At 40.4% G+C, this 26,033-nt stretch overlaps 1 protein-coding gene across 3 annotated transcripts in view; it reads left to right on the forward strand.

The window, feature by feature from the left end:
- Nucleotides 1-26,033, forward strand: part of TXLNG (taxilin gamma) — a 46,155-nt gene that overhangs the window by 8,924 nt on the left and 11,198 nt on the right. For all 3 annotated transcript variants that reach the window (XM_079764431.1, XM_079764430.1, XM_079764429.1), the window contains 6 exons: nt 13,146-13,449; nt 15,166-15,257; nt 18,222-18,392; nt 19,969-20,163; nt 22,670-22,789; nt 24,283-24,357. In XM_079764431.1, coding sequence (XP_079620557.1) covers nt 13,146-13,449; nt 15,166-15,257; nt 18,222-18,392; nt 19,969-20,163; nt 22,670-22,789; nt 24,283-24,357 — 957 coding nt within the window. The remainder of the gene's footprint in view (nt 1-13,145; nt 13,450-15,165; nt 15,258-18,221; nt 18,393-19,968; nt 20,164-22,669; nt 22,790-24,282; nt 24,358-26,033) is intronic.

A 26,033-nucleotide genomic window follows, 5' to 3' on the forward strand; every position in this document is an offset into this window, starting at 1 on the left:
GAATGATTTAATAGGAGACAGCTGAATTATCACATCTACTTCTGCATTCAATTTATGGCAATATGCCATGTTAGTTGAAGTACATGAAGACAGTCTGGCCTCACACATGTAGTTGGAACAGGGAAGAATATTTTTAATAGTCTTTTTAGGTAATGTGGAAATTCTTTGATACTACCCTGTAACTCAGCAAGTAGTAGTTTTGTTTTTTTTCTTTTTCTAAGTAGTCGTTCTTGAAGGTTAGTTGCCAGTGTTGGATCTGAAACCATATGGAACTTTTTGTACTGTTATATTAAAATCTATTGGTCTGTTTTGCATTTTGATTGGGTGTTTTTTCTCATGCACCATTTTGTAACATCATCCTGTAGTTATTTGGGAAATACTGGTTTATGGAATTGTGTTGATCTTCCAAATATTGGCACACTTTGTTCTAAATAACAAAATCACATTAGTTACTATCACCACTGATCTCATCAGGAAAGTGTTTTGAAGTATTGGGAAGGGTGGTGGCAGATAGGTTTTTTTTAATATATTTTTATTGTTTTCAGAGATGAAGAGGGAGAAAGAGATAGAAACATCCAGGATGAGAGGGAACCATGGATCAGCTGCATGCCCCCCACTGGGGGTGGAGTCTGAAACCTGGGCATGTGCCCTTGGCTGGAATTAAACCCGGGACCCTTCAGTCCACTGAGCCAAACCAGCTAAGGCATGGCAGATAGTTTTTAAACATTTTTAATTTTGTTTGAAAACTCAATTTTTATTATTAATTTTTTGAAAACTCAATTTTTACATTGACAACATCAGTCAGTTGCCTTGAACTAACAGGCTCGCTTCATATAGTTGGGAGGAAATTAGGGCCAAATAAATGGGCAAGTATGAATAAACAACCACAGTTTGTCAAAAAAAAAAAAAAAAGATACAGAAGGTAATCCGTACAAAAAGCTGCCAGTTGGGCTCATAATTCAGAAGCTGCATTAGTGCTTTTCCCTGAGGCTGCCTCATTCTTTGATGTGTGGTACAAGTGCCTTATGTGTACTTTCTGTGTTTTGACACCGTAAGATGTGTGCGCAAGGGCTGAGACTTAATACAAACTGATAATTTTTATTGCTTCCTCAATGGCATTTTAAATTAAAACTTGCTTTTCCCACATGACTTTTAGTATAGATTGGTGCCACTGCTTTGATTTGTGCCAAGGAGCCAACAATGTTACTTCTGGTTTTGCATCACCAGTGCAATTGTCAACACCAAAAAGACAGATAACATCTCAGTACTGTTATGAACATAATTTTTGAGCTTGCAGACCACCTGGAAGGGTCCACAGACCATAGCTTGAGAATCAGTGCCTCCAGGTTTTATCAGGGGTTTGCTTTTCCTTGTTTCATCTTTCCCAACACCATGCTGTCAGAAGAGAATAGGCTTATTTTTTCCTATTCCTAAGACTTGTTCTTAGCAATGTGGCATCCCAATTATTATTGACTCAACTGCTTTATCTTGCTTATGGAATAAGTCAGTAATCCTAGCAAGCAGAATATTTTCGTCGCTCAGGGTCTGCTGGTCAGCCCTGGCAGATGACCAGAATAAAGGTAGGCTTTATTTGCTAAAGGGTTGAAGAACATTCTAAACCAAAATATATTCATCATTATTCTTTTATTGTGTGTGGTAAAATACAGATACCATAAAATTTACCATTTTAGGCATACAGTTGAGTGGCATTAAGCACATTAACAGTGTTGTGCAACCATCAGCACCATCCATCTCCAGAACTTTTTCAACTTCCCAAACTGAAACTCTACTCCATTCGCCCTGCCCCAGCCTCTGGCAACCACCATTCTATTTTTTCTCTCTATGAATTTCACTACTCTAGGTATTTCATGGAACTGGAATCATACAATGTTGGTCCTTTTTTTTGTGTCTGGCTTTTTTTCACTTAACATGGTTTCTAGGTTAATATATGTTGTAGCATGTGACAGCATTTTTTCTGTTTAAGACTGAATAATCTAATGTATGTATATACCACATTTTGTTTATCCATTCATCCGTTGATAGATATTTTGGCATTGATCATGATTCTTTTTAACTTTTTTAAAATACATTTTTATTATTGATTTCAGAGAGGAAGGGAGAGGGAGAGGGAGAGAAACATAAATGATGAGAGAATCATTGATTGGCTGCCTCCTGCACGCCCCCCACTGGGGATTGAGCCCACAACCTGGACATGTGCCCTGATCAAGAATCAAACCAAAGACTTGGTGCACGGGGCAGTGCTCAACCAACTGAGCCACACCAGCCAGGGCATGAATGAATTTTTAAAAAAACTCGTGGTTTGGCAGATGTCCTAGCTATAATTATAAATTGAGGCCAAGTTTAAATGAGATATTTCAGTTTTCAGAATTTTTCTAAGAAGGAAATAAATGAGAAGTGCTACAAAACTTCACTGTGAGTAGATCCCACTTCTATAATCTAGTAGAAGATGTGAATGTATAGATTTGGGGGGTGCCCTAGCTGGTTTGGCTCAGTGGACTAAATGGTCCCAGGTTAGATTCCGGCCCAGGGGCACATGCCTGGGTTGCGGGCTCGATCCCCCCTCCCCCAGTAGGGGGCGTGCAGGAGGCAGCCAGTCAATGATTCTCTATCATCATTGATGTTTCTATCTCCCTTCCTCTCTGAAATCAGTTAAAAAAAAAAAAAAAGATTTTGGGTGGGAGAAGACCCAGAGGTCTGTAGAGCACGGTGAACGGAAAAGATGACATGAAATGAGACAAACTCCTGCAGTCTTCTGACTCTGAACTTGGGGTAGTGGTGGGAAAATGAACAAGTTAATACTGTGATATCAACCCTAAATTCACTTCATTAAAGTTTAATCAACATGTAAAGGTCTTGCCGAAACCGGTTTGGCTCAGTGGATAGAGCGTCGGCCTGCGGACTGAAAGGTCCCAGGTTCGATTCCGGTCAAGGGCATGTACCTTGGTTGCGGGCACATCCCCAGTGGGGGTTGTGCAAGAGGCAGCTGATAGATGTTTCTCTATCATCAATGTTTCTAACTCTCTATCCCTCTCTCTTCCTCTCTGTGAAAAATCAATAAAATATATTTTAAAAAAGAAAAAAACAAAAAACAAACAAAAAAAACATGTAAAGGTCTTTTTTAATAAATGAAAGTCATACATTCACATTTCAAAAAACAAAATGTAGAACCAAAAAGTACAAAATGAAATAGATAAGTCTTCATTTCTCCAGATGTAATCATGGTGAGCAGTTTTGGGGATATCCTTATAGAAAAGTTTAGTCCATGTACTGGCTTACATATGAATACATTTATTTTTATTGATTTCAGAGGGGAAGGGGGAGAGAGAAACATCAATGATGAGAGAGAATCATTGATCGGCTGCCTCCTGTACTTGCCACACTGGGGATCGAGCCTGCAACCCGGGCATGTGACCTCCTGGTTCATGAGCCGACACCCAACCATTGAGCCACACTGGCTGGACACCATTTTAAATATAGTCAATTCCCATATATGGCTCTGTGTGGTCTGTTTTTGAAGATAGTTCTATAAAATTAGCAAGTCTCAAAAATATTTCATGACTAAAATAAGATGTCACCTTTGGGGCTTTATGTTTTGAGATATTAAGAATTTATTATCTTAAAAAAACACAGGCATATTGTAGAGACATGTACACCAGAATTTAATTACATGCTAGTACACAGTAATATATCATTTTATGTGTTAAAAATAAAAACCCTTTAATTTTGTTTAATTCCTTTGTTCTAACACAATAAAACAGGCTACTATTGCCCTAGCAGGTTTGGCTCAGTGGATAGAGCATGGGCCTGTGGACTGAAGGGTCCTGCGTTTGATCCTGGTCAAGGGTACATGCCTGGGTTACAGGTTCGAACACCAGTAGGGGGCATGCAGGAAGCATCCGATCAATGATTCTCTCTCATCATTGATGTTTCTATCTCTCCCTCCCTCTCCCTCTCTAAAATCAATAAAGATAGGTTTAAAAACAATAACAAAAAGCCAGGCTACTATTTAAAGAGGCATTGAGTTATATAATACATATTTTAACGACTTTGGTCCAAAATGGTTAAAACAGACTTTTAAAATGAAGGATTGATAAAGTGTTAGCTGTGTGGAAAACTTTGCTATCCAGACTAATTCTTTAGTATATAAACTCTTTTAGATGACTCATAAAACTAAAGTCACTTTTCTAATTTAAAAAGCACAAGAACCCAACTCCATCCACCTATTTAAAAATAAAAAAGCCCATGAAAATGTAATTTTTATAACAGGTTTGTTTGTAAAATTTATATTTGGAAATGTAAAAGCCCCTTAAAATACTGGAAATATTTAAGAGGGAGGTTCATATTTATAAAACTAAATAAGGCCAATAGCTGGTGTCCTAAAGAGGTATCGTGTATCTTTGGTATCAGTATTTCCCTGTGCCCACATTGGGCCAGCAAGCATGCATGCACTCTTATCCTCATATTCCTGTTTGGTAGTTGACAACTCTTAGGGTAAATTATTAGAAACATAGGTTTGAAGAGATTTTTAGAGATAATTTAGGGCACAAATAAGTTGATTTTTCTTTCTTTCTTTTTTTTTTTTTTTAAAAAAAACAACACCTCAGTGCCTTAAATGATCACTTCAACTTATTTAAAGGTATCTGTACCCCCGAATCAATTCTGTCTCGCCTAACCTCTAAATCTCTGAGTTAATCACTGCTAAAAATTATAGAGCTTTTCCCCATTGTTTTCCTAAGTTCATACTGGTATATCTAGCATGCTATGTATTTTTAGATGTTCTGTAACTGCATGAGAGATCTTTTTGACTTTGACCTTTCATTTTCCAAGGCTGATGTATGAAGTGAGGAGAGTGGTGCAATGGAGAGAACATAAACTCTTGAGTTTGACAGCCCTGGCTTTGAATTTTATTGGCTCCTTTTACTGACTTTAATATGATCTTGGGCAAGTTACCTCACCTTACTAAGTCTCATTTTCCTTATCTGGAAACAATAAGATCTCCCTCTCAGCGGGCTGGGAAAGGTTAAATGGGGTAATAGGGCCCTAGCCAGTTTGGCTCGGTGGATAGAGCATCGCTCTGCAGACTGAAGGGTTTTGGGTTCAATTCCGATCAAGGGCACAAACCTCGGTTGCAGGCTAGATCTGGTCTGGGTGCATGCAGAGGCAACCAATTAATGTGTCTCTCACATTGACTTTCTCTCACTCTGTCTCTCCCCCTCCCACTCTCTCTAAAAATCAATAGAAAAATATCCTCAGGTGAGGATTAACAACAACAACAAAATGGGGTAACAGGGCTTGCAAGTTCTGAAGGTTCTGGGAACCTTATCTACTTGATAGGTTTCTTTGGGAACCCAAGGCAAACTAAGGATCTCTCCCCAGGAAAATGCATAAATGTACACAAGCTTCCCACCAGCTCCCTCCGAAGAACCACCCCAGCCCTCAGCGGCAAGGACTGAGTGATTTCTGCTCTCAGTGTGCCTGGCACTGGTTGAAGGCATTCTAGCTCATTTAAGCAGATGGTAGTTGAAATAATTAGGAAGTGAATGTGGGTGTTAGCTTTTGTTTTTTATTTACACAAGTCTTAGAAAAGAACAATCATTACTAATATTTAAGCTCTTTAAGCAAAATTAGCCAAAGAAATATGGTTCTTTAGCTTTAACACTTATTTGAAAGAGCATAACTGAAAGTGTTGTTTTTTTAAAATATATTTTATTGATTTTTTTTTTTTTTTTTTTTTACAGAGAGGAAGGGAGAGGGATAGAGAGAAACATCCATCAGCTACCTCCTGCATACCCCCTACTTGGGATATGTCCGCAACCAAGGTACATGCCCTTGACCGGAATCGAACCTGGGACCCTTCAGTCCACAGGCCAACGCTCTATCCAATGAGCCAAACCGGTTAGGGCACAACTGAAAGTTTTAAACTTTAGAATTATTCATCTTTCTCTTTATTCACAGAGTAGACAGGAAAGAAACTTATTTAAATTTTTTTTCATTTAAGCTTTTAAATCCCATGTAGGCTCAGTTTCAAACGTGTTGATCCAAAAAGCTATTACAGGTAGTAGATGACTACAGAGTATTCATGTTCATTTGTTAAAATTTCTGTAATACTTATTCATTGCTTCTGCAGTTAGTTGTATATAAACTGGTGACTGTCCATTTTGAAAGACTCTCTTCTTCAGTTAAGGAGACATGTTAGGCCCAGCCTGCGTGGCTCAGTTGTTGAGCATTGACCTATGAACCAGGAGGCCACGGTTCGATTCCCAGTCAGGGCACATGCCCAGGTTGCGGGCTGGATCCCCAGTAGAGGGTATGCAGGGGGCAGCTGATCAATGATTCTCTCCCATCATAGATGTTTCTTTCTCTCCCTCTCTGAAATAAATAAAAAATACTATTTTTTAAAAAATGAGACATCTTAGCTCCAAGTATTGAGACAGTGGAAGGAAGATGGAGAAATGCATCCTTTGACATGTGGGTAGTGTCTGGGGTGGGGAGTTTGTTGGGGTTTAGGGTTCTAGTAAACTTGGTTGGGGCTGAATGGTGTGCTCTCTACTATCTTTCAAGCTATAAGAGCTAAATACATTGCTTATTACTGGACTGATCAACATAGTGAAAGTGTTTTATACTTTTATGTTTTTGCTTAGGAAAAGGTTCACATAGAAATTTAATCTTGGCCCTGGCCGGTTTGGCTCAGTGGATAGAGCGTCAGCCTGCGGACTGAAGGGTCCCAGGTTCGATTCTGATCAAGGGCATGTACCTTGGTTGCGAGCACATCTCCAGTAGGGGGTGTGCAGGAGGCAGCTGATCGATGTTTCTAACTCTCTATCCCTCTCCCTTCCTCTCTGTAAAATAATCAATAAAATATATATTTTTTTTAAAAAAAAGAAATTTAATCTTGAAAGTACTTATTGTTGGTTTCATTTTTATTTTAGATTGGGAATTAAATAAACATTTTCTCCTTGTTTTTCCTGATAATAGGTACTATATTAGAGAACTCTGTTCATCTTGGTATGGTATTTAAAAAACAAGAACAAACTGTTATGAAGGTAACTCGTGGTCCCTAACTTGAAAGGTAAAAGCAGGCATGCCGTGAAGCCCAGTGGACTTCTGCTCTGGTTCCATTCACCTAGTTCTCCATTAATATATTTCTTTTTTTTAATACATTTTTATTGATTTTTTACAGAGAGGAAGGGAGAGGGATAGAGTTAGAAACATCGATGAGAGAGAAACACCAATCATTGCCTCCTCCATGCCTCCTCCTGGGGATCATGCCTGCAACCAAGGTACATGCCTTTGACTGGAATTGAACCTGAGACCCTCTAGTTCGAGGACTGATGCTCTAGCCACCGAGCAAAACCAGCTAGGGCAGGATTAGGGTTTTATAGCAAAAGTACTGAGATTCTTTTTGAGGTGACAAAGGTGATTTAAAATTGATTGTGGTGATGGTTCACAGCTCTAAACACTAAAAGCCAGTGAATTGTATACTTTCAGTAGGGTGTACAATTATATCTCAGTAAAAGTGTTATGGAAAATCACTAAGAGAACTGAAAAACTACAAATTGCCCTAGCTGGTTTGGCTCAGTGGATAAGAGTGTTGGCCTGTGGACTGAGGGGTCCTGGGTTCGATTCCAGTCAAGGGCACATGCCTGGGTTGTGGGCTCGATCCCCAGTAGGGGGTGTGCAGGAGGCAGCTGATCAGGGATTCTCTCTCATCATTGTTGTTGAGAGAATTCTGTCTCTCCTGCTCCCTTCTTCTCTCAAATCAATAAAACAAACAACTATAAATTAACAAGTTTCATTCCTCAGGTAGCTTTCTTATTAAAATTGATCTTAGGATAGGCCTCAGGTTTTCCTTGGTGAAAATTATTTATGCTCCTCATCTTCCACATTGCTTGCTCATTATATTTGGACTAGAGGCCCGGTGCATGAATTCATGCACCAGTGGGGTCCCTTGGCCTGGCCTACGGGATCGGGCCAAAACCAGCTCTCCGACATCCCCCAAGGGGTCCCAGATTGCGAGAGGGTGCAGGCCAGGCCAAGGGATTCCACCAGTGCATGATCCGTTGGGGAGGGATGCGGGAGGTTGGCCAGCCTGGGAGGGACTGTGGCAGGTCTCCAGGGCGTGTCTGGCCCATCTTGCTCAGTTCCGGTCGGCCGGACCCCAGCAGCAAGCTAACCTACCAGTCAGAGCATCTTCCTCCTGGTGGTCAGTGCATGTCATAGAAAGCAGTTGAATGGTTTAGAATATCATTAGCATATTAGACTTTGATTGGTTGAACGGGCGACCAAATACCAGACACTTAGCATATTAGGCTTTTATTATATAGGATGTGGCTTTACAACATGCTTTCTGGTATTATGTGGGGTTTATTATGATTATGCTTCTTAGAAATTCTATTATGTGTTAGAGTTAAAACAGTCTTCATTTTAATTATCTTTGAATAAACTTTCATCAATATTTAAAGCCAGCATTGTTGTTTTGTATCCCTATTCTTAATATTAATGGTTTTCAAGGAATAGGTTTGAAAATTATTTTTTTAAAATTGGGGAAGATGATATTAATAGTACTCATTTTTTTTCACTCTCTGTATTACTTTTGTGTAAAGGGTCTGTGTTAATATTATGTGCCCAGCTAGTATATGACAGTTTATTATCTCTTATAAAGTAGAGGTAGGAACTAGTAGTTAAATGTATAATGTAGTGTTAAAATGATCACTTTGCATTTGGTTTGAGAGTACTACTTCTGAAGTATATTATTGGGGCATATTAATGGCTTTAAGAAGTTTCAGCAGTAATGGAATTTAACAAAGGACATTTTTTAAAACTTCATCATTAATTTTTAAATAAACTTAATACCTATGGATTACACTTGAGAAACAATGCTCTATAGAATGCATTACACGTGGAAGTGAAATTTAAAAAATCCTTACCGAGGACATGCTTAGAGGAAGTGGGTGGGGGAGAGAGAGAGAAACATTGAAGAGAGAGAGATACATTGGTTTGCCTTCCCATATGAACCCCAAACCCAAAACCCTGTCCGGGAATTGAACCTGCAATCTTTTGGCGCACCAGATGATGCTCAACCAACTGAGCCACTCCGGCTAGTCTAAAAGTGAAATTAAATATTTTTTTGAACGAATTAAAGAGTCTTCAATATTACTTTGTAAATTCTGAATTAGGCTTAGAGTGTGGCATCAAACTATAACTCAAAATAGCCCATTTCCCCTTAATGCATTATTTTTGTAAGAAATGAACGTATTACATGTATAGTATTTTTAAAGTATCATGAAAAGCAACACACCTTTCATCTCTCTTCGTAGAGGAAAATATTTCTGTTTTGGTTCTTCATCAATTTTGAATAATACTAGTATATAAATTACAAATTTTAAAATAAACCTTATTGAAGTAACACATACATTCAGAAAAGTATACAAAGCACAAATGTTAAGGCGTAATGAATTTTCACAAAGTGAGCATCCTCGTTGCCCCATCTAGATCAAGACAGAATATTACCAAGCCCTGCAGAAGGCCCTGCCCTGAGCAGTAATCACTATCCTGATTTCCAGCACCATTGATTAGCTTTGCCAGTTTTTGAACTTTATTAAATGGTTTCCTAGAGCAGCAGTTGCCAGCCGGTGGTCCGTGAGGTCCGAAAGGTTGGCAACTGCTGTCCTAGAGTATATATTCTTGTGACACCTTCCTTGCAACAGTCTGTCTTTGAGACTCATCTGTTTTGCTGTATCATGTAGTAGTTCATTGTCATTGCTGGATGGTCTGAACATGTTAGAATGATCCATTCTTCTGTTGATAGAAATTTGAGTTGATTTCATTTTGGGATAATTTCAAATAGTGTTGCTCTAGACATTTCTTGGCCTTTGGCTGTACATATGTACTCACTTGGGTAAAATCCGAGGACTAGAATTAACTATGTTGGCAGGTATCCATATTGCTTAAGAATTTTTCAAAGTAGCTGTACCAACTTCTTCTTTCAAAAGCACAGTACTTGATTTGTCAACATCTGTATATATATAAGGCTAATATGCTACGTGTCTGACTGTCCGACTGGTTGCTGTGACAGGCACTGACCACCAGGGGGCAGACACTCAATGCAGGAGCTGCTGAGACGCAATGACTTGGTAGTGGTGGTTCTTGGGTGATGCACCCTGAAACCAGAGAGGAGGGAGCCTGATTCCTCGTGGGGCTGTGCAATTCCACCTTTGGCCATAGGTTATGTTGTTGTGGGGCACTATTGGTCCCGAATCTGGTTTATTGCACACTTGTGTTTGCATTTCACACTCTGTAGGATAGTAACTTTGCCGAGTGCCCTCTGGCACTCCGGGACCCCTCAGGGGATGTTGGAGAGCCAGTTTTGGCCCGATCCCCACAGGCCAGGCCGAGGGACCCCATCTACTGGAGGTACCCTGCTCATTCTGCAGATGCCCTTTGAGCCACGGTGCCACCCTAGGTGCGGTCGGCCAGGGATGGACCATGGGAGGTTGGCTCCAGGGTGTGTCTGGCCCGACTCACCCAGTCCTGCCCCACCAGCCACCTTCTAATTAATTTCCTTTCAGTGTGCATGAATCTGTGCACCGGGTCATTAGTCCTATATAATAAAGAGGTAATTGACCCTCACGCCCTTGCACAAGATGGCTGTCCGCATGTGGTCAAAGATGGCCGTCCCCATATGGTCAAAGATGGCCACCACAAGATGGCTGCAGGGGAGGGCAGTTGTGGGTGATCAGGCCAGCAGGAGAGGGCAGTTGGGGGTGACTGGGCCTGCAGGGGAGGGCAGTTAGGGGCAACCAGGCCGGCAGGGGAGGGCAGTTGGGGGCGACCGGACTGGCAGGGGAGCAGTTAGGCATGGATCAGGCTGGCAGGCAGAAGCGGTTAGAGGCAATCAGGCAGGCAGGCAGGCGAGCGGTTGGGAGCCAGCAGTCCCAGATTGTGAGAGGGATGTCCAACTGCTGGTGTAGGCCCACAGGGATTGGGCCTAAACGGGCAGTCGGACATCCCCCAAGGGATCCCAGGTTGGAGAGGGTGCAGGCTGGGCTGAGGGACACCCCACCCCCCGTGCATGAATCTCATGCACCAGGCCTCTAGTTAGACTATTTTCTCTCTATATAAACAGGGAATATGCTAATTAGCCAGCGTCATGACAGCTCAGGAGGAGCTGTGTGCTCAGATAGGTGGGAGGAAGCTGGGGGCTGGCTGGAGCGGAGACACAACACACAGGAGCGCCTGTCCCCACTCCAGGGGACACAACCAGTGGTTGGCGCTACGTGGGCCAGGCACGAATCCTGGCCCCCCGCCTCTAGTAAAAGATAAGGATATAGTTCCTTTAACCTCTCTATTCCCTGCTTTGATACTTTAAATTATTTTTAGTTCTCCAGTTGGATATTATTATAACTTGACATAATCTGTTCTAGGAACTTTGAAAAGTAGCTTTTGTTCATTTGTGATAAAAGAAAGGTATTAGACATCCCCTGATTGTATTATTTAAAAAAACAAAAATGCTCTCACACAGAGAGGAAATTGTACAGAATTTAAGTTTGTGCCACATCATATGAACAAGCAATGTTAACGGGAAACCCATGAATAAATGGTAAAATTACTGATTTGAGAATAAAATACTAGAATAAAGCCATCTCTCCATTGCCTGCCATCTATATTGGGGTAGGCATACCTGCTTAAAACATTATATTCAAAACTAGCGTTCCCGTTGCAGGAAAAATCCTGCAATAGGGTTTCCTGCTGCACTCTACCCCGCCCCGCCTCCGCTCCTCCCTTGTCCCCTGGCCCGCCTTCTCCGCCAGCTCGCCCCGCCTCCGCTCCTCCCTTGTCCCCCGGCCCGCCTTCTCCGCCAGCCCGCCCCGCTCTCCTTCCTTCTCCCCCGGCCCCGCCTCCGCCCCTCCCTTCTCCTCCCCCCGGCTTGCTTGCTTCTCCGCAGCTTTGCTCCCTTCAGCATCTCTTGGTTTCTTTCTACGCTGTCTTGATATGCAAATTAGCCACCATCTTTGTTGGGGTAATTTGCATACTCGTCCTGATTGGTTGGTGGGCGTGGCTTAGGTGTAGCGAAGGTGCAGTCAATTTGCATATTTGTCTATTATAAGGTAGGATTTTGTGGCTTAACATGGGAGAACTTTATTTTCTTGCTCCTGTAATAGCGGTTTTGGCATGGACAATTTGTGGTTTTTGTGTCTGGCTTCTTTTACACAGTGTAATTATTTCAAGCTTCATCCATGCAAACTGTACTTTAATAACAGTGGTGTGGGTGTTCTTTGTAAAAAGGTTGACTTTCCTTATATGTACATGGGATTTAGGGGCCTAGGCTGGTTTCATCCTGTGGCTCTGCCATCTCATAGGATCTTGGAGACCTCTGCATTTAGCCACAATGGGGAAGAGGTAATGGAGAAAGAACATGTACTTCTAAGAATAAAAAATCTTGTTGCAGAAGGGACAGTCATCACTTGGGCTCACATTCCATTGGTGGGAACTTCACATGGGAGTCCCACTTAGATGTAAGGGCCTGGGAGACGTAGTATTTAGCTGAGCACTGGTCCAGCAGTGCCAGCTCCGCAGGATACTGGAGGAGCATGGGGTTTTTGCTGGACACCTAGTGAGCCATCTCTTCTGTACCATTTCCTTGAGGATAAGACCAGAATAATTTTTTTGAGGCAAAATTGGAATATAACATTATAAGTTTCAGGTGTGCAACATTGTAATTTGTCATCTGTGTACACTACAAAGCAAAGTGATCCCCACCAAAAATCTACCATCAAGACCAAAATAACTTGTGTTCATTAACTTGGTATAATTTCACATTTGTTAAGGTGCTAATTAAGTAGTCGAGGTTTTATAGGAAAACAAGTTTAGACTTACAACTAAATGGCATGTCTTGCTTTCTTTGGTACCACTTAGGTGTGTGATTTGTTTTAACTTTATTTTCTTACACTTTACAGTTAGGTCACCTCTCAGTGAAACTTACAAACTACCTACAATATTTACATCAATTTTACAAACCACTAAGAAAGAAAAAAAGCTGTCAACTTATGGTGTGCTATTGGTAGTAAACATTGATTACATTTGATTTAACCCCCTTTTCATCTTTTTTCCTCCCTTCCCTCTAGTTTGTGATTGGTGCAATGGAAGAAGCTGGAATGTGCGGGTTAGGGGTGAAAGCAGATGTGTTGCGTACTTCTCAATCAAACGATATTCTTCAACATCAAGACTCAAATTGTGGTGGAACAAGTAACAAGCATTCTCTGGAAGAGGCTGAAGGCAGTGACTTTATAACAAAAAACAGAAGTTTGGTGAACCCAGCCTACTGCACACAAGAGCCAAGAGAGGAAATTCCTGGGCAAGAAGCTAGAACAGATCCCCCTGATGGTCAGCAAGATTCAGAGTGCAACAGGAACAAAGAAAAAACCTTAGGTAATAATCTCTGCTTAGTGGTTGGATGTTGTCACACGCAGCTCATTTATTTTACATTTCCTGCTACACAGGTGATTATGAGCATGGCCTGTAGTGGCCAGTATTGAGGTGGATGTTTAGCGTCTGTGGTCTTCAGTGTGGTCCATCTGCCTGTCTGCTGCAGTTCTGTGCAGGAGGCAAAGATAGCAGAGTAGGAAATTCTCTCTAAATAATCAGTAATTGGCTTTTGTGAAAAAATTTGGGGCCAACTTGAAGGAATTAATATTCGACTTGCCTTGTTTGCATCTTTAATGTGGTCTGACCAAAATTCACTCTGAAAACTATATATTTATTTGATCACTTTATTTAAAAACTAGTCACAACAATTTAGAGATGACATAATGTTATCTGCAGTTCTGAAAGTGGGTTAAGACTGGCTTTCAAGAGTATGTTTTCTTTCTCCTACTGTGTTTGAGATTTAGGACTAAGATGTGATTCATTGAATCTTGTTATGATATCTGAAATCCCCTTTTATTTTAGCCTTACTGGTTGCCCCTAAGTTTTTTAAGCTTATTATACCTAAAATTAACAGTGTTTAATTTGTGTGGTTTTCTATATGCTAAATTAGAATGATCCTTCTTAGTAAATCCATTTTCTGGTAAATTGGAAACCTTAAAAATTTATAGAAATATAATAAAAAATGATTTTAATTCCTTGCAAACAAGACAGATTTCTTCAAAAAGTCAGCAGCCCCAATTATATGTGTAACAGCAGATGGAGTCTTAAAAGTTACACATAACATTACCATGTGATTATTCATAATAGCCCAAAAGTCGAAACACCTGTTACCATCAGCTCATACAGTGGAATATTATTCAGCAATGAAAAGGAATGGCCCAGCTGGCATGGCTCAGTGGTTGAGCATCTACCTATGAACCAGGAGGTCAGAATTCAATTCCTGGTCAGGGCACATGCCTGGATTGTGGGCTTGATCCCTAGTGTGGGGTGTACAGGAGGCAGCTGATCAGTGATGCTCTCATTCATCATTGATGTTTCTATCTCTCTTCCTCTCCCTTTCTTTTTGAAATCAATAAAAATATATTAAAAAAAATAAAACATTATCACTTATTTGTAAATGCCACTTGTATCTCAGCCACCTGCTTCTCCCTGCCAAAGTCTTTAAATAGTATTAAGCTCTTTTTCCCAAGGGAAAAGCTATCTTGATATCTTTTTATTTACATTGAACTTGGTTAACACACAAAATATGCTTCCTAAATCATTCAGAAATTATTTTAATTGTGCATAGGAAAAGACATGTGTCACAAATGTGTACCTTAGGCAGAGTACCAACTGAAATTCCCTTTGAACTTGCTTCTATATTTGTACTTGGTTAGGAGAAAGTTTTTAAAAATATTCTGCCCTTTGTAACTTGCTCTTTGTCTTAAGTTGGACATCAGTGAGTAAGCAGGGGAATTTTTAAACCTTCAGCAAGAGTTCTTACAAATAACTGTGTTAAAGAGTGAAGAAATTAGGGGTAGGGGTGCGGAAGAGGTGCCTGTCAATCCCGAAATTAAAAATAGCTTTCTTAATTTAGTTGGTAAATCTCTTATTTCTAGTTATAGGCATAAATTATTTTATTCTGGGTGTCAGAACATAGGAAGTGCTGTGTAGAATTTGCAGGTTAGATTAGATCTCATTCTTCTTCCAGGACTTATTTCTTATCTTGTTAATCATCAGGTAAAGAAGTTTTATTATTGATGCAAGCCCTAAACACCCTTTCAACTCCAGAAGAGAAGCTGGCAGCTCTCTGTAAGAAATATGCTGATCTTGTGAGTATTAAATCAAGGGGTTGAGGGCCATATAAAATATAGCAAAATGAATATGTGTTGATAAGTTTTTTAAAGATATATTTTTATTGATTTCAGAGAGGAAGGGAGAGGGAGATAGAGATAGAAAAATCAATGATGGGAGAGAATCATTGATCAGCTTGCCTCCTGCACGCTCCACAATGTGATCTAGCCTGCAACCCAGGCATATGCCCTGACCAGGAATTGAACCGTCACCTCCTGGTTCATAGGTCAACGCTCAACCACTGAACCATGCCGGCTGGGCTGATAAGTTTTTTTAAATGTGATTTTGGTGTAGCTTTAAATGTTAAATTATGTTTTATTCTAAAATTGAAGAGGAGAATCTGATTTCTTGGGGGGGTTTTTTTGTTGCTTGTATGACAGTTTTATAATGTGATACATATAGTACATTAGAATGCTAAGATATGGTATACATTTTGTAAAACTCAGTTTGGAGTATGTCTAAGTCAGTATTTTCATTCCTGTGTCATGCTTTTAAGTCATTTGGGGTATAATGGTTCCTATATTTAACTTTTTCCAAGGGAAATTTAGAGTTAAAGGTTTTAGCCATTGTGATTGAGATTGTGAGTTGGATGAAATAGTCTACTAAAACAATACTGTATCTCAGGAAATTTTTATTTACCATATACTGTGTTCCAGGCATTCCTTTTTCCCAGTTGCCTCCAAAGAAATTGGCCTTATTTGTTCTGGGCCTATGTTATTTCAAGTAGCATTAATTCTCTTTTTAAAATTAAGAAAGCAGTCTCAATATGAAAATACTGCCAATCCTTTTTGAATTAAAGCATGGAAAAGTCATAGAACCCTCTGAAGTAAGGGTTTTGGAAGGCTTTTAGAATTCTAATATAAATGTTAAAATTAGCGCCTTTTGTGAAATACTTAACGTGACTCATCATTGACAATTTATATGTATTTTCATCTGTTGGTTTTTAAAAAAATAAATTTTTACTGATTTTTATAGAAAGAGGAAAGTAGAGGGTTAGAGAGATAAAAACATCAATGAGAGAGGAACATCATTCATTGGCTGCCTCCTGCACACACCCGTACTGGGGATCGAGCCTACAACCTCGGCATATGCCCTGACCGGGAATTGAACTGCCGACCTCTTGGTTCCTAGATCAACGCTCTACTGCTGAGCCACACCGGTGGGGCTTCATCTATTAAAGCAGTTATTCTGTATCATAAATACTACTTTTTGTCAATGACCAGATCATACTAAGTTTTGGAGAGGATGTGCATTTACTTGATCTCTTATAAGTTATTGATGGGCAAAGAAATTTGCCAGCCACTCTGGCAAACAGTTTGGCATAGTAATGTGAAATAGAACCACTGTCTAGCAACCCCACTTCTAGTTTTGCACCCAAGAGAAATTGTTGCATGTGTGTACGAGGAAGCACATCAGAATGTTCATATCATTGTGAGTAATAAAACCTGGAAGCAACCCAAATGCTCAGTGATAAATGAATGGGTCAGTACAGCGTGTTGTGTGTTATATATATATATATTTTTAAATATATTTTATTGATTTTTTACAGAGAGGAAGGGAGAGGGATAGAGAGTCAGAAACATCGATCAGCTGCCTCCTGCACACCTCCCACTGGGGATGTGCCTGCAACCAAGGTACATGCCCTTGACCGGAATCGAACCTGGGACCTTTCAGTCCATAGGCCGACGCTCTATCCACTGAGCCAAACCAGTTAGGGCTGTTTTGTATTTTTTAAAAAGTGTAATATTATGCAACCTGTTGGCTAAATCTGGTGAGGCCTGTTTTTGTACTAAGCTAAGAATGGTTTTTACATTTTCAAAGTGTTGTTTAGAAAAAGAGGATACCACAACAGATATCCTATGTGACCTGCAAAGCCTAAAATATTTACCTTCTGGATATATACAAAGTTTGCTGTTCCCTGATCTATAGCTACATGTGAATAATCTGAATGACTCCTAGCAATATAATCTATAGCTGTGCTGTGCTGTCCAAAACAGCCAATAGTCACATGTGACTATTTAAGCTTATATTAATTTAAATGAAAGAGAATAAAAAATTTTGTTCCTCAGTTGCAGTAGCCACAATAAAGTCAAAACAAGTAAAACCAAAATGATTTCTTTTAGGACCACACACACATGACATAAAAGAAAGAGAGAAGAGCAAAGGAGTAGTGAACCCAAGATTCAGAATTGTGGTTACCTTGAGGCTGGGAAGGCTGGGGGACTTCCAGTCCTCACTGGAGTTACAGATGGTGTCTGCAGAACTTGCAGCCTCTTGGAACTGTGCCACAGAGAGATTACTTTACAAAAGTATTACTTTTCCAGCAGGAATTTCCATAAAGGTTTTTTTAATAGCTGTAGGCGCACATTGCCAGTAAGGATGCTTGGTATGTTTTGATAGACCACAAGGTGTCACTCTTGTTTCTGAAATCATGACAGCATCATTTGCTTTAGTGAAAGGCTGCCATCTTATCCATTAGTGTTGATTTAACCTTGAAATAGAATCATTTGCTCCAACTTGCAAAGATGCCTCCTGCACACCTGCAAAGATCCCCCCTCACTCACCAAGAACCCTGAGCACAGCTTATTAAGTTCTAATTCGGAGAGCCATTTCATTAAAGTAGCCTATGTCTGCTTTCAGAAAAGTAAAACTCAATGGTATTGATTCCTGAAAAGTTTCCCCCAAACATCATATTTTTGTTTTAGTAAGAAAGTAAAGAGGTTAAGATTTTTTCCCTGCCCTAGATTGTTTGCTTACTTTCCTGTCACAACTGGAAAAGAGAAGGTTGGCAGAGTAGAGTGGCATGAACTAATTGAAAATGAAATATTCCATTACAGTATTTGGATATTGAAAATGTGTTCATAACTCTTACTGTAATTCTTCCATCCATAACTCAAAGGTTTTCAGTGTACTTCCTAAATGTGCAGTGCTTATTATTTTAGCTGGAGGAGAGCAGGAATGTTCAGAAGCAAATGAAGATTCTGCAGAAGAAGCAAGCCCAGATCGTGAAAGAGAAAGTTCACTTGCAGAGTGAGCACAGTAAGGCTATCTTGGCAAGAAGCAAACTAGAGTCTCTCTGCAGGGAACTTCAGCGTCACAATAAGACGTTAAAGGTTAGTTGGTTCTTTGTTCTGTTTTTCAGGTGGGACTAACTCAGTTTTTTATAATCACCGTGTACCTATCCTCCTATATAATAAAAGGGTAATATGCAAATCGACCAAACTGCAGAATGACCTCAATACAGGAGCTGCCCCCTGGTGGTCAGTGCACTCCCACAGTGGGAGCACCGCTTAGCCACAAGCCAGGCTGATGGCTGGTGAGTGCAGCGGCCTGCCTCCGCGGCAGGGCTAAGGATGTCCGACTGGGCCTAAGCCGTCAGTTGGACATCCCTCAAGGGCTCCCGGACTGCGAAATGGGACTGTGAAAGGGCGCAGACCGGGCTGAGGGGACCCCCCCTCCCCCGCCCCCAGTGCACAAATGTTGTGCACTGGGCCTCTAGTTTAAAATAAGTCCTTGTGTCTACTTGGAGACAGAGCTACCATCTTGCTTTCTATTTTGCTTGATCTGATGCTTAGGGTCCCTCAAAGGTGCTCATGGGGTTCTAGATGAGATTGGTATTTATAGCAAGCTCTCCTGCTTGGAGCTATGGCTTAGGAAGCGCAAAGTTGCCAGTTTTCTGCTGAGCACTGATGCAGTTTATTACCACGTATGAGAATCTGACATGCGATGAGAAGTAAGTGGGAACAGACTAGAGGCAGAAAGAGCCTGGGCAGGGAAAGCACGTGCTGAGCTCGCCCCCCCCCCCCCCCCCGGGCTGTTACTCAGCTACCTTGCCAAGCTGCCTTTGCCCATGCCAGCTACCCAGTTCCTGAGTACTTTTAGAAGAGCACTTGGCTGATTATAAAGGAAGAGGGAGCAGGCACCCAAAGATTAATTGTCACCAACAGTGGAAGAAGGAAAAAGACACAGGGCGGGCCCTCCCTTACAGAGTTCAGTTTGATTTTCACTGAGCAGCATCTCCTCAGACTTCCCTACCACAGCACACCCCCAAGGCCTAGAACACAGGAGCACTCAGGGGATGGATCTGCACCTGATGTGGGAGCCTATGTTTTTCTCTTGGCTTTTGAATCTTTGGATTTAGATGTTAATTAAAATAGGTGGTATTTCCCTCCCTATAGCAAATCAATATTTTGTTTGGACAGTTAATTGTTTAGACATGTAAAAGTCTTTTAATACGTGTATCCTAGCAAGAGTTGGAAGTAGGCTTTTTAAAGTACAGATTCCATTTGTCCTCTTGCCCCTAGGAAGTAGAAGGTATGTCCCAAGAAGGGATCTGTCTCTTGAGGCTGCTTTGAGATGCTGCCTTGTGGAACCAGTGAGGAGAACATAGATGGAGGGAGCTGGCTGGGTGGACAAGCTCCTTACTATTCTAGCAGTATAGTGAATTTCAGATGGTCACATGGTTCTTACTTATAGCAGGGCAGTTTGCAAAATCTCTCCCATTGTTCCATCTACTTAAGAAAAGCTTCTTGCTTTTAAATGATAGCCTTTAGTTCATAAATAAAGGGAAGGAATTAGAATTCAGAAGCATCACTTCAGAGCAGCAGTAAATGAACCCACGTAGCAGCAGCTTTTGTGAGCACGTTATCCATAGGTCTATACCATTAACAAATTATTTTCCATAATCAGGAAGAAAATGTGCAGCAGGCCCGAGAGGAGGAAGAAAGACGTAAAGAAGCAACCGCACACTTCCAAATTACTTTAAATGAAATCCAGGCACAGCTGGAACAGCATGACATACACAATGCCAGACTCCGCCAGGAGAACATTGAATTGGGAGAGAAGCTGAAGAAGCTCATCGAACAGTACTCGATGAGGGAGGAGGTAAAGGCGTTTGGTTTGTTTCAACAGCTTCTCATTAGCAATTTCTTTTCACCATTCACTAATAAACATGTAAAACTTGTCACATGGTGTGGTACAACTTTTGTGTATGCATAGTAGAAGGCGGGCCGCTTTTTTAAAAATTTATTTTTATTGATTTCAGAGATGAAAGGAGAGTGATAGATAGAAACATCGATGAGAGAGAAACAGCGATTGGCTGCCTCCTACACACCACCCTACTGGGGATCAGAGCCCGCAACTTGGGCATGTGCTCCGACCAGGAATCAAACCATGACCTCTTGGTTCGTAGGGTTGACGCTCAACTACTGAGCCACATCGGCTGGGCGTGTGTGTTTTTTGTTTTGTTTTGTGTGTTGTTGTTTTGTGTGTGTGTGTGTGTGTGTGTGTGTGTGTGTGTTTCTTTTAATATATTTTTATTGATTTCGGAGAAAGGAAGGGAGAGAGATAGAATCATCAATGATGAGAGAGAATCATTGATTGGCTGCTGCTTCCACGCCCATCCTGGGGATCAAGCCTACAACCCTGGCATGTGCCCTGACTGGGAATCAAATCGGCAACCTCTTGGTGCATGGGTCGACACTCAACCACTGGGCACACAGGCCTGGCAGAGGTGTTAGGGTTTTTTATTAATTTATTTTTAAAATATGTTTTTATTGATTTCAGAGAGGAAAGGAAAGGGATAGAAACATTAATCATGAGAGAGAATCATTGGTCGGCTGCCTCCTGCACGCACCCCTACTGGGGATCAGAGCCCTCAACCTGGGCATGTGCCCTGACCGGGAATCGAACCATGACCTCCTGGTTCATGGATCGACGCTCAACCACTGAGCCACACCAGCCTGGCCATTGGTTGATTCTTGCATGTGCCCTGACTGAGGATCGAACCCACAACCTTAGTGTATTGGGACGACCCTCTAACCAACTGAGCTACTAGGCCAGGGTCTCCCCTGCCTTTTAAGTTAATAAAATGTTATGCTTTTATCTGTGTTGTATTCCTTACACAAAAAGATTTAAATAGTTGATTAAAATTTTAAAAAAAGATTGTGGCATCTGCTCTGGGTTACTTTATCCAGTTTTTAAGACAAACCTTGGATTATATTAATTTAGAATTTTACATATAGCCCTTCAAAAACTTAGTTTTTAACATGATTTTATTTTAATCACTCATCATTTTTTACTTTTTATTATGGACAATTGCAAACAAACAAAAGTAGAGAGAAAATATGTCACCTGGATTCAGTAGATGAAACCATAGTTTCAGCTATATTCCTGTCACCTTCCCCTGGGTTATTTTGCTGTTTTATGTTTGTTTGCTTTTTTTTTGTCCCCTGGGTTATTTTGAAGCAAATCCAAGGTGCCATATTATTCCATTCATATATATTTGAAAAGATATTAAAAAAAAAGATAAGGATTCTTTTTTAAGTTTATCCACAATACCATTTTCACACCTAAAAATGAACAATAATTACTTAATATTAAATGTCTAGTCATTGTCCAGAATTTTCTGATTCTCTCCCCTTTTATAAATTTTTTGTGTCTTATTAATTTGAACATTATCATATATTCTTTCCTTGGTCAGGAAGAGTTACTCTTTCTGCAACTGAGAAGGGATAATCTGACCATTTTATTATACATAAATAACCACATCAAAGTTTTCCTTGGAAATAATAGCAGCCTTTTATCAAATGGCTACTATGTGCTGGGCCCCATACACCTTACAAAAAGTAGCCATTGGATTGGCTTTTTTAACTCTGCAGTGTGGGCATGGCTGTCCCCACATAGGTAGGGGACTGGGATTCAGCAGGGATGAGGGGCATCTGCTTGAGGCCATGCCTGCCTTCACAGCATGCTTCTTTCAACTAAGAAATTGGAAAAATTTAACAGGAAGAAAAAGTCTCCAGAAATTCTGTATATGATCCATGGGTTAACAGTTTGAGCTCCTTATCCATTCACTGAGCTACACTGGCCGGGCTGTACCTCCTATTTCTGATCTACTTACTATGATGATGAGGCTCAGACTGTACCAAGAAAAAGATGGCTCAGCCAGTGTGGCTCATTGGTTGAGCATTGACCTGTGAACCAGGAGGTCACGGTTCAATTCCCTGTCGGGACATGCCCAGGTTACGGGCTCCGTCCCCTCTAGGGGGTATGCAGAAGTCAGCCGATAGGTGATTCTCTCATCATTAATGTTTCTATCTCTCCCCCTCCTCTCCTCTCTAACATCACTAGAAATATTTTAAAAACAATTTTAGAAATAGGAAGTACTGGCATGTGACTGCCAAAGTGCTTGATTGCCCACCTCCGAAAGAGAGGAAATGGGGTGTTAGTAGAGAGCCCATTTTTGAGGTGACAATCAGAAAGACACAGTTATTAGCTCTGATGGCATTAGCAGGGAAAGCAGAGTAAGAAGCAAGGCATTGTAACTCGTGTTATGTTTCCTTGTGTTCCATTTTCATTAAGTGATGGGAGAATTTGACTTTCCCTGCAGCATATTGATAAAGTGTTCAAACATAAGGAAGTACAACAACAGCTTGTGGATGTCAAGCTTCACCAGACCTCACAGCTGATAAAGGAAGCTGATGAAAAACATCAGAGAGAGAGAGAGTTTGTAAGTTCTGTTTCTTAAAAAGAAATTATTGCCTAATTGTAACCAAAGCCATTTAAAATATGTTAACTTATTCTACATATATTGTAGCACCTGGGTCATGCTAATTGTTTGTTGTTGGTTTTTTGCTCTAGATTGAGAAGGGTATGTTTGTGTTAGAAAGCATTTGGCTTTTTATTTCTAATTTGTTGTATAGAAGATTTACTAGAGAGATTAGACCACATTACTGGAAAGACCTGCACTTGTTTGACTTTTCTGTGCTTAGAATGTTTATTTCACTTTTAGGTAATGGTCACCAAGTTCAAGAATAATACCAGTATTTAGTACATTAAATTTGGCAATTCAGTTTAATATCAAGCTTACGAAACATGGGTCTCATAATACTGTTACATTTTGTTTTCAATAAAGTACCTTGAAACTAGGGAAACTATTTGTTTACTTACTTGTATAATTTTCTGATAAAACTTTTAACAAAATTCTCTATGCCCTAATCACTCAGCATTGTTCTCAGAGTATATACTTAGATTATATTGCCTTCTATAATTGTGAATACAGTGGAATTTCATTGGGTGGGTATGTATAATTAATACCTGGCAATTCAATTATATGTGCTTAACCAAAAAATAAAATAAAAATGAGAAATGGTTATGATAATGAAGACTGTTCCATCCAGCTTTCCCTCAAATTAGCCTGGCATGAAGACTTGTTCCTGAGTGGCCCTCATGATGTGAACAGGTCACGTTGAGTGTGCATGTAGGGTTAAGAGAGACACATTGTTCACACAACGTGATTCTGCCGCCTGAAATGACAGTGCTATCCCAGGTGTAACTAAAAACGTGGGTGTTATTTCTAGAGTTGGAATGTAATTTCATTTATGCACCCACACGCACATTACACATATATGTTTTCTGGTTGGTTTAAGAACTTTTGGGGGCTTATTTGGCCTATGTATGACATTTTACTTCAGGGACTGAATTTCATAGATGCCTACTATGCAACTTCATTATATAATTTTTTTGAAGCCCAAGTAAATTAAGCCCCTCCCCCCCGCCCCGCCCTGCTTTTTAAAAAGTGATCAGAAACCAGGTCTCTGATTTCATTGCTTAGCTCCATACCCTTTCATCTTGCCTCTGTGGAGTAGAGGGGCTTTCTAATGCACCCATATGTCAAGATTCCTAGCCATGTTTTCTGCTAATACTAGACTTCTAATTATTTTTTACCTAAAACACAATAATTTAATCCTGAATTTTATAAACCTATTAGTCATCCACAGTACATTTTCTAAGCAGTAAGATTATTCCTACATCCCTATGTGTTAATAAGTGGTAAAGATCAAAGATACAGGTAACTGGCACTTGGTGTAACAACATTTCACCTATAGACTTGGGGTTCTTAATAAAATAATGATTGGAAGGATTACACGTATCAGGTCATTTCACATGTAGTCATATTTGTAATTACGATTAGTATTTTGCCAGAATGTTTCTGTTTTCTAGTTGTTAAAGGAAGCAACAGAATCGAGGCACAAATATGAACAAATGAGACAGCAAGAAGTACAACTAAAACAGCAGGTAACTTGACAGCAGGGGATAGTAGAATTCATAAGAAAAATCTGTGGTTCATTTGTTATATACCTTGAATCTCTTAAGATGCTTCTGCTTGTTCCTAGCCAGACCTGAGAGTAGATCACGTGTCCCTCCTAGAGTTTTCCTCTTCATTTAGGGTGACCAACTTGTCCCCATTTGCATAGGACTTTCCTGGTTTTAGTACTCGAAGTGCTACATCCCAGCAAACACTTAGGTCTCGGCAGTGTCCCCTTTCCAATATCCCAGGTATTTCCTCCCTTGGTCAGTCTGTTCCCATGTGTGCCAGCTAATTTCCAATTAAAGAAAAACGGGTAAATCTTCAGATTTTAGTTCATTTGTATTAAGTAGAACTGCATGAAATTGCTGAAACTTGACTAAAACTTGACTTCTTTGACCTACAAAATGTCAATCTCATAGTAGAATCTAAAACCTTAGAAAGTTTGTGCTCTGAGAATATAACCTATTTTAAAAACTTCTCATTGGGACCATACAGTGCCACTCCCAAGTAGAGCTGTGGGGTGGTGGTTTTAATGGGGGCCCTCCCTGCTTTTCCCATTCTCTTTTTCTTTTTGTATATGGTACAGTATTGTTGACTATAGTCACCATGCTGTATATTAGATCCCTGGAACTTATTCATCTTATAACAAAGTTTGTACCCTTTGACAACATGTCCTCATTTTCCCCACCCCTCATCTCTGGCAAGTAGCATTTTACTCTGTTCCTATGAGTTTATCTTTTTAGATTGCACATACATATGATATCATACAGTATTTGTCTTGCTCTGTCTGAATTATATCACTTAGCATATGCCCTAAAGGTACATCCATGTTATCACAAATGGTAAGATTTCCTTTTTTTAATGGCTGAATAATATTCCATTGTGTGTATACACCACATTTTCTTTATTCATTCATCTGTTGATGGACACTTAGATTGTTTCCATATCTTGGCTATTGTGAATAATGCTGCAGTGCACGTGTCAGTGCAGATACCTCTTTGAGATAGTGATTTCATCTCTTTTGGATATATGCCCAGAAATGAGATTGCTGGATTATATGGTAACACTATTTTTATTTTTATTTTTTAATTTTATTTTATTTATTATTATTTTTTAAATATATTTTATTGATTTTTTACAGAGAGGAAGGGAAAGGGATAGAGAGTTAGAAACATCGATTAGCTGCCTCCTGCACACCCCCCACTGGGGATGTGCCCGCAACCAATGTACATGCCCTTGACCGGAATCGAACCTGGGACCTTTCAGTCCGCAGACCGATGCTCTATCCACTGAGCCAAACTGGTTTTGGCCACTATTTTTATTTTTTTCTCCACATTCTTATCAACATTTGTTTTTTTACTATCCTATCTAATAATGAGGGAATATGCTAATTGACCATCACACCCTCACAAAGATGGCACCCACAGCCAATAAGGAGGGAATATGCTAATTGACAGCCACACCCTCAAAGATGGCGGCATCCACGGCCACAAGATCATGGCGCCCAGTCCCCTCAGCCCCCCAGCTGCCCAGTGCCAGCCCGAGGTGCAGGCAAGCCTTGGATGGCGGCTGCCCAGGGCCTCCCAAGGCTCAGGTAACCAGGGCCGGCCGAGGCTTGTGCTGCTGGCAGTAGCAGCAGCAGAGGTGTGATGGGGGCGTCACC

The sequence above is a fragment of the Cnephaeus nilssonii genome, assembly GCF_951640355.1.
Source record: "Cnephaeus nilssonii genome assembly, chromosome: X".
In the NCBI taxonomy this organism is placed as follows: domain Eukaryota; kingdom Metazoa; phylum Chordata; class Mammalia; order Chiroptera; family Vespertilionidae; genus Cnephaeus; species Cnephaeus nilssonii.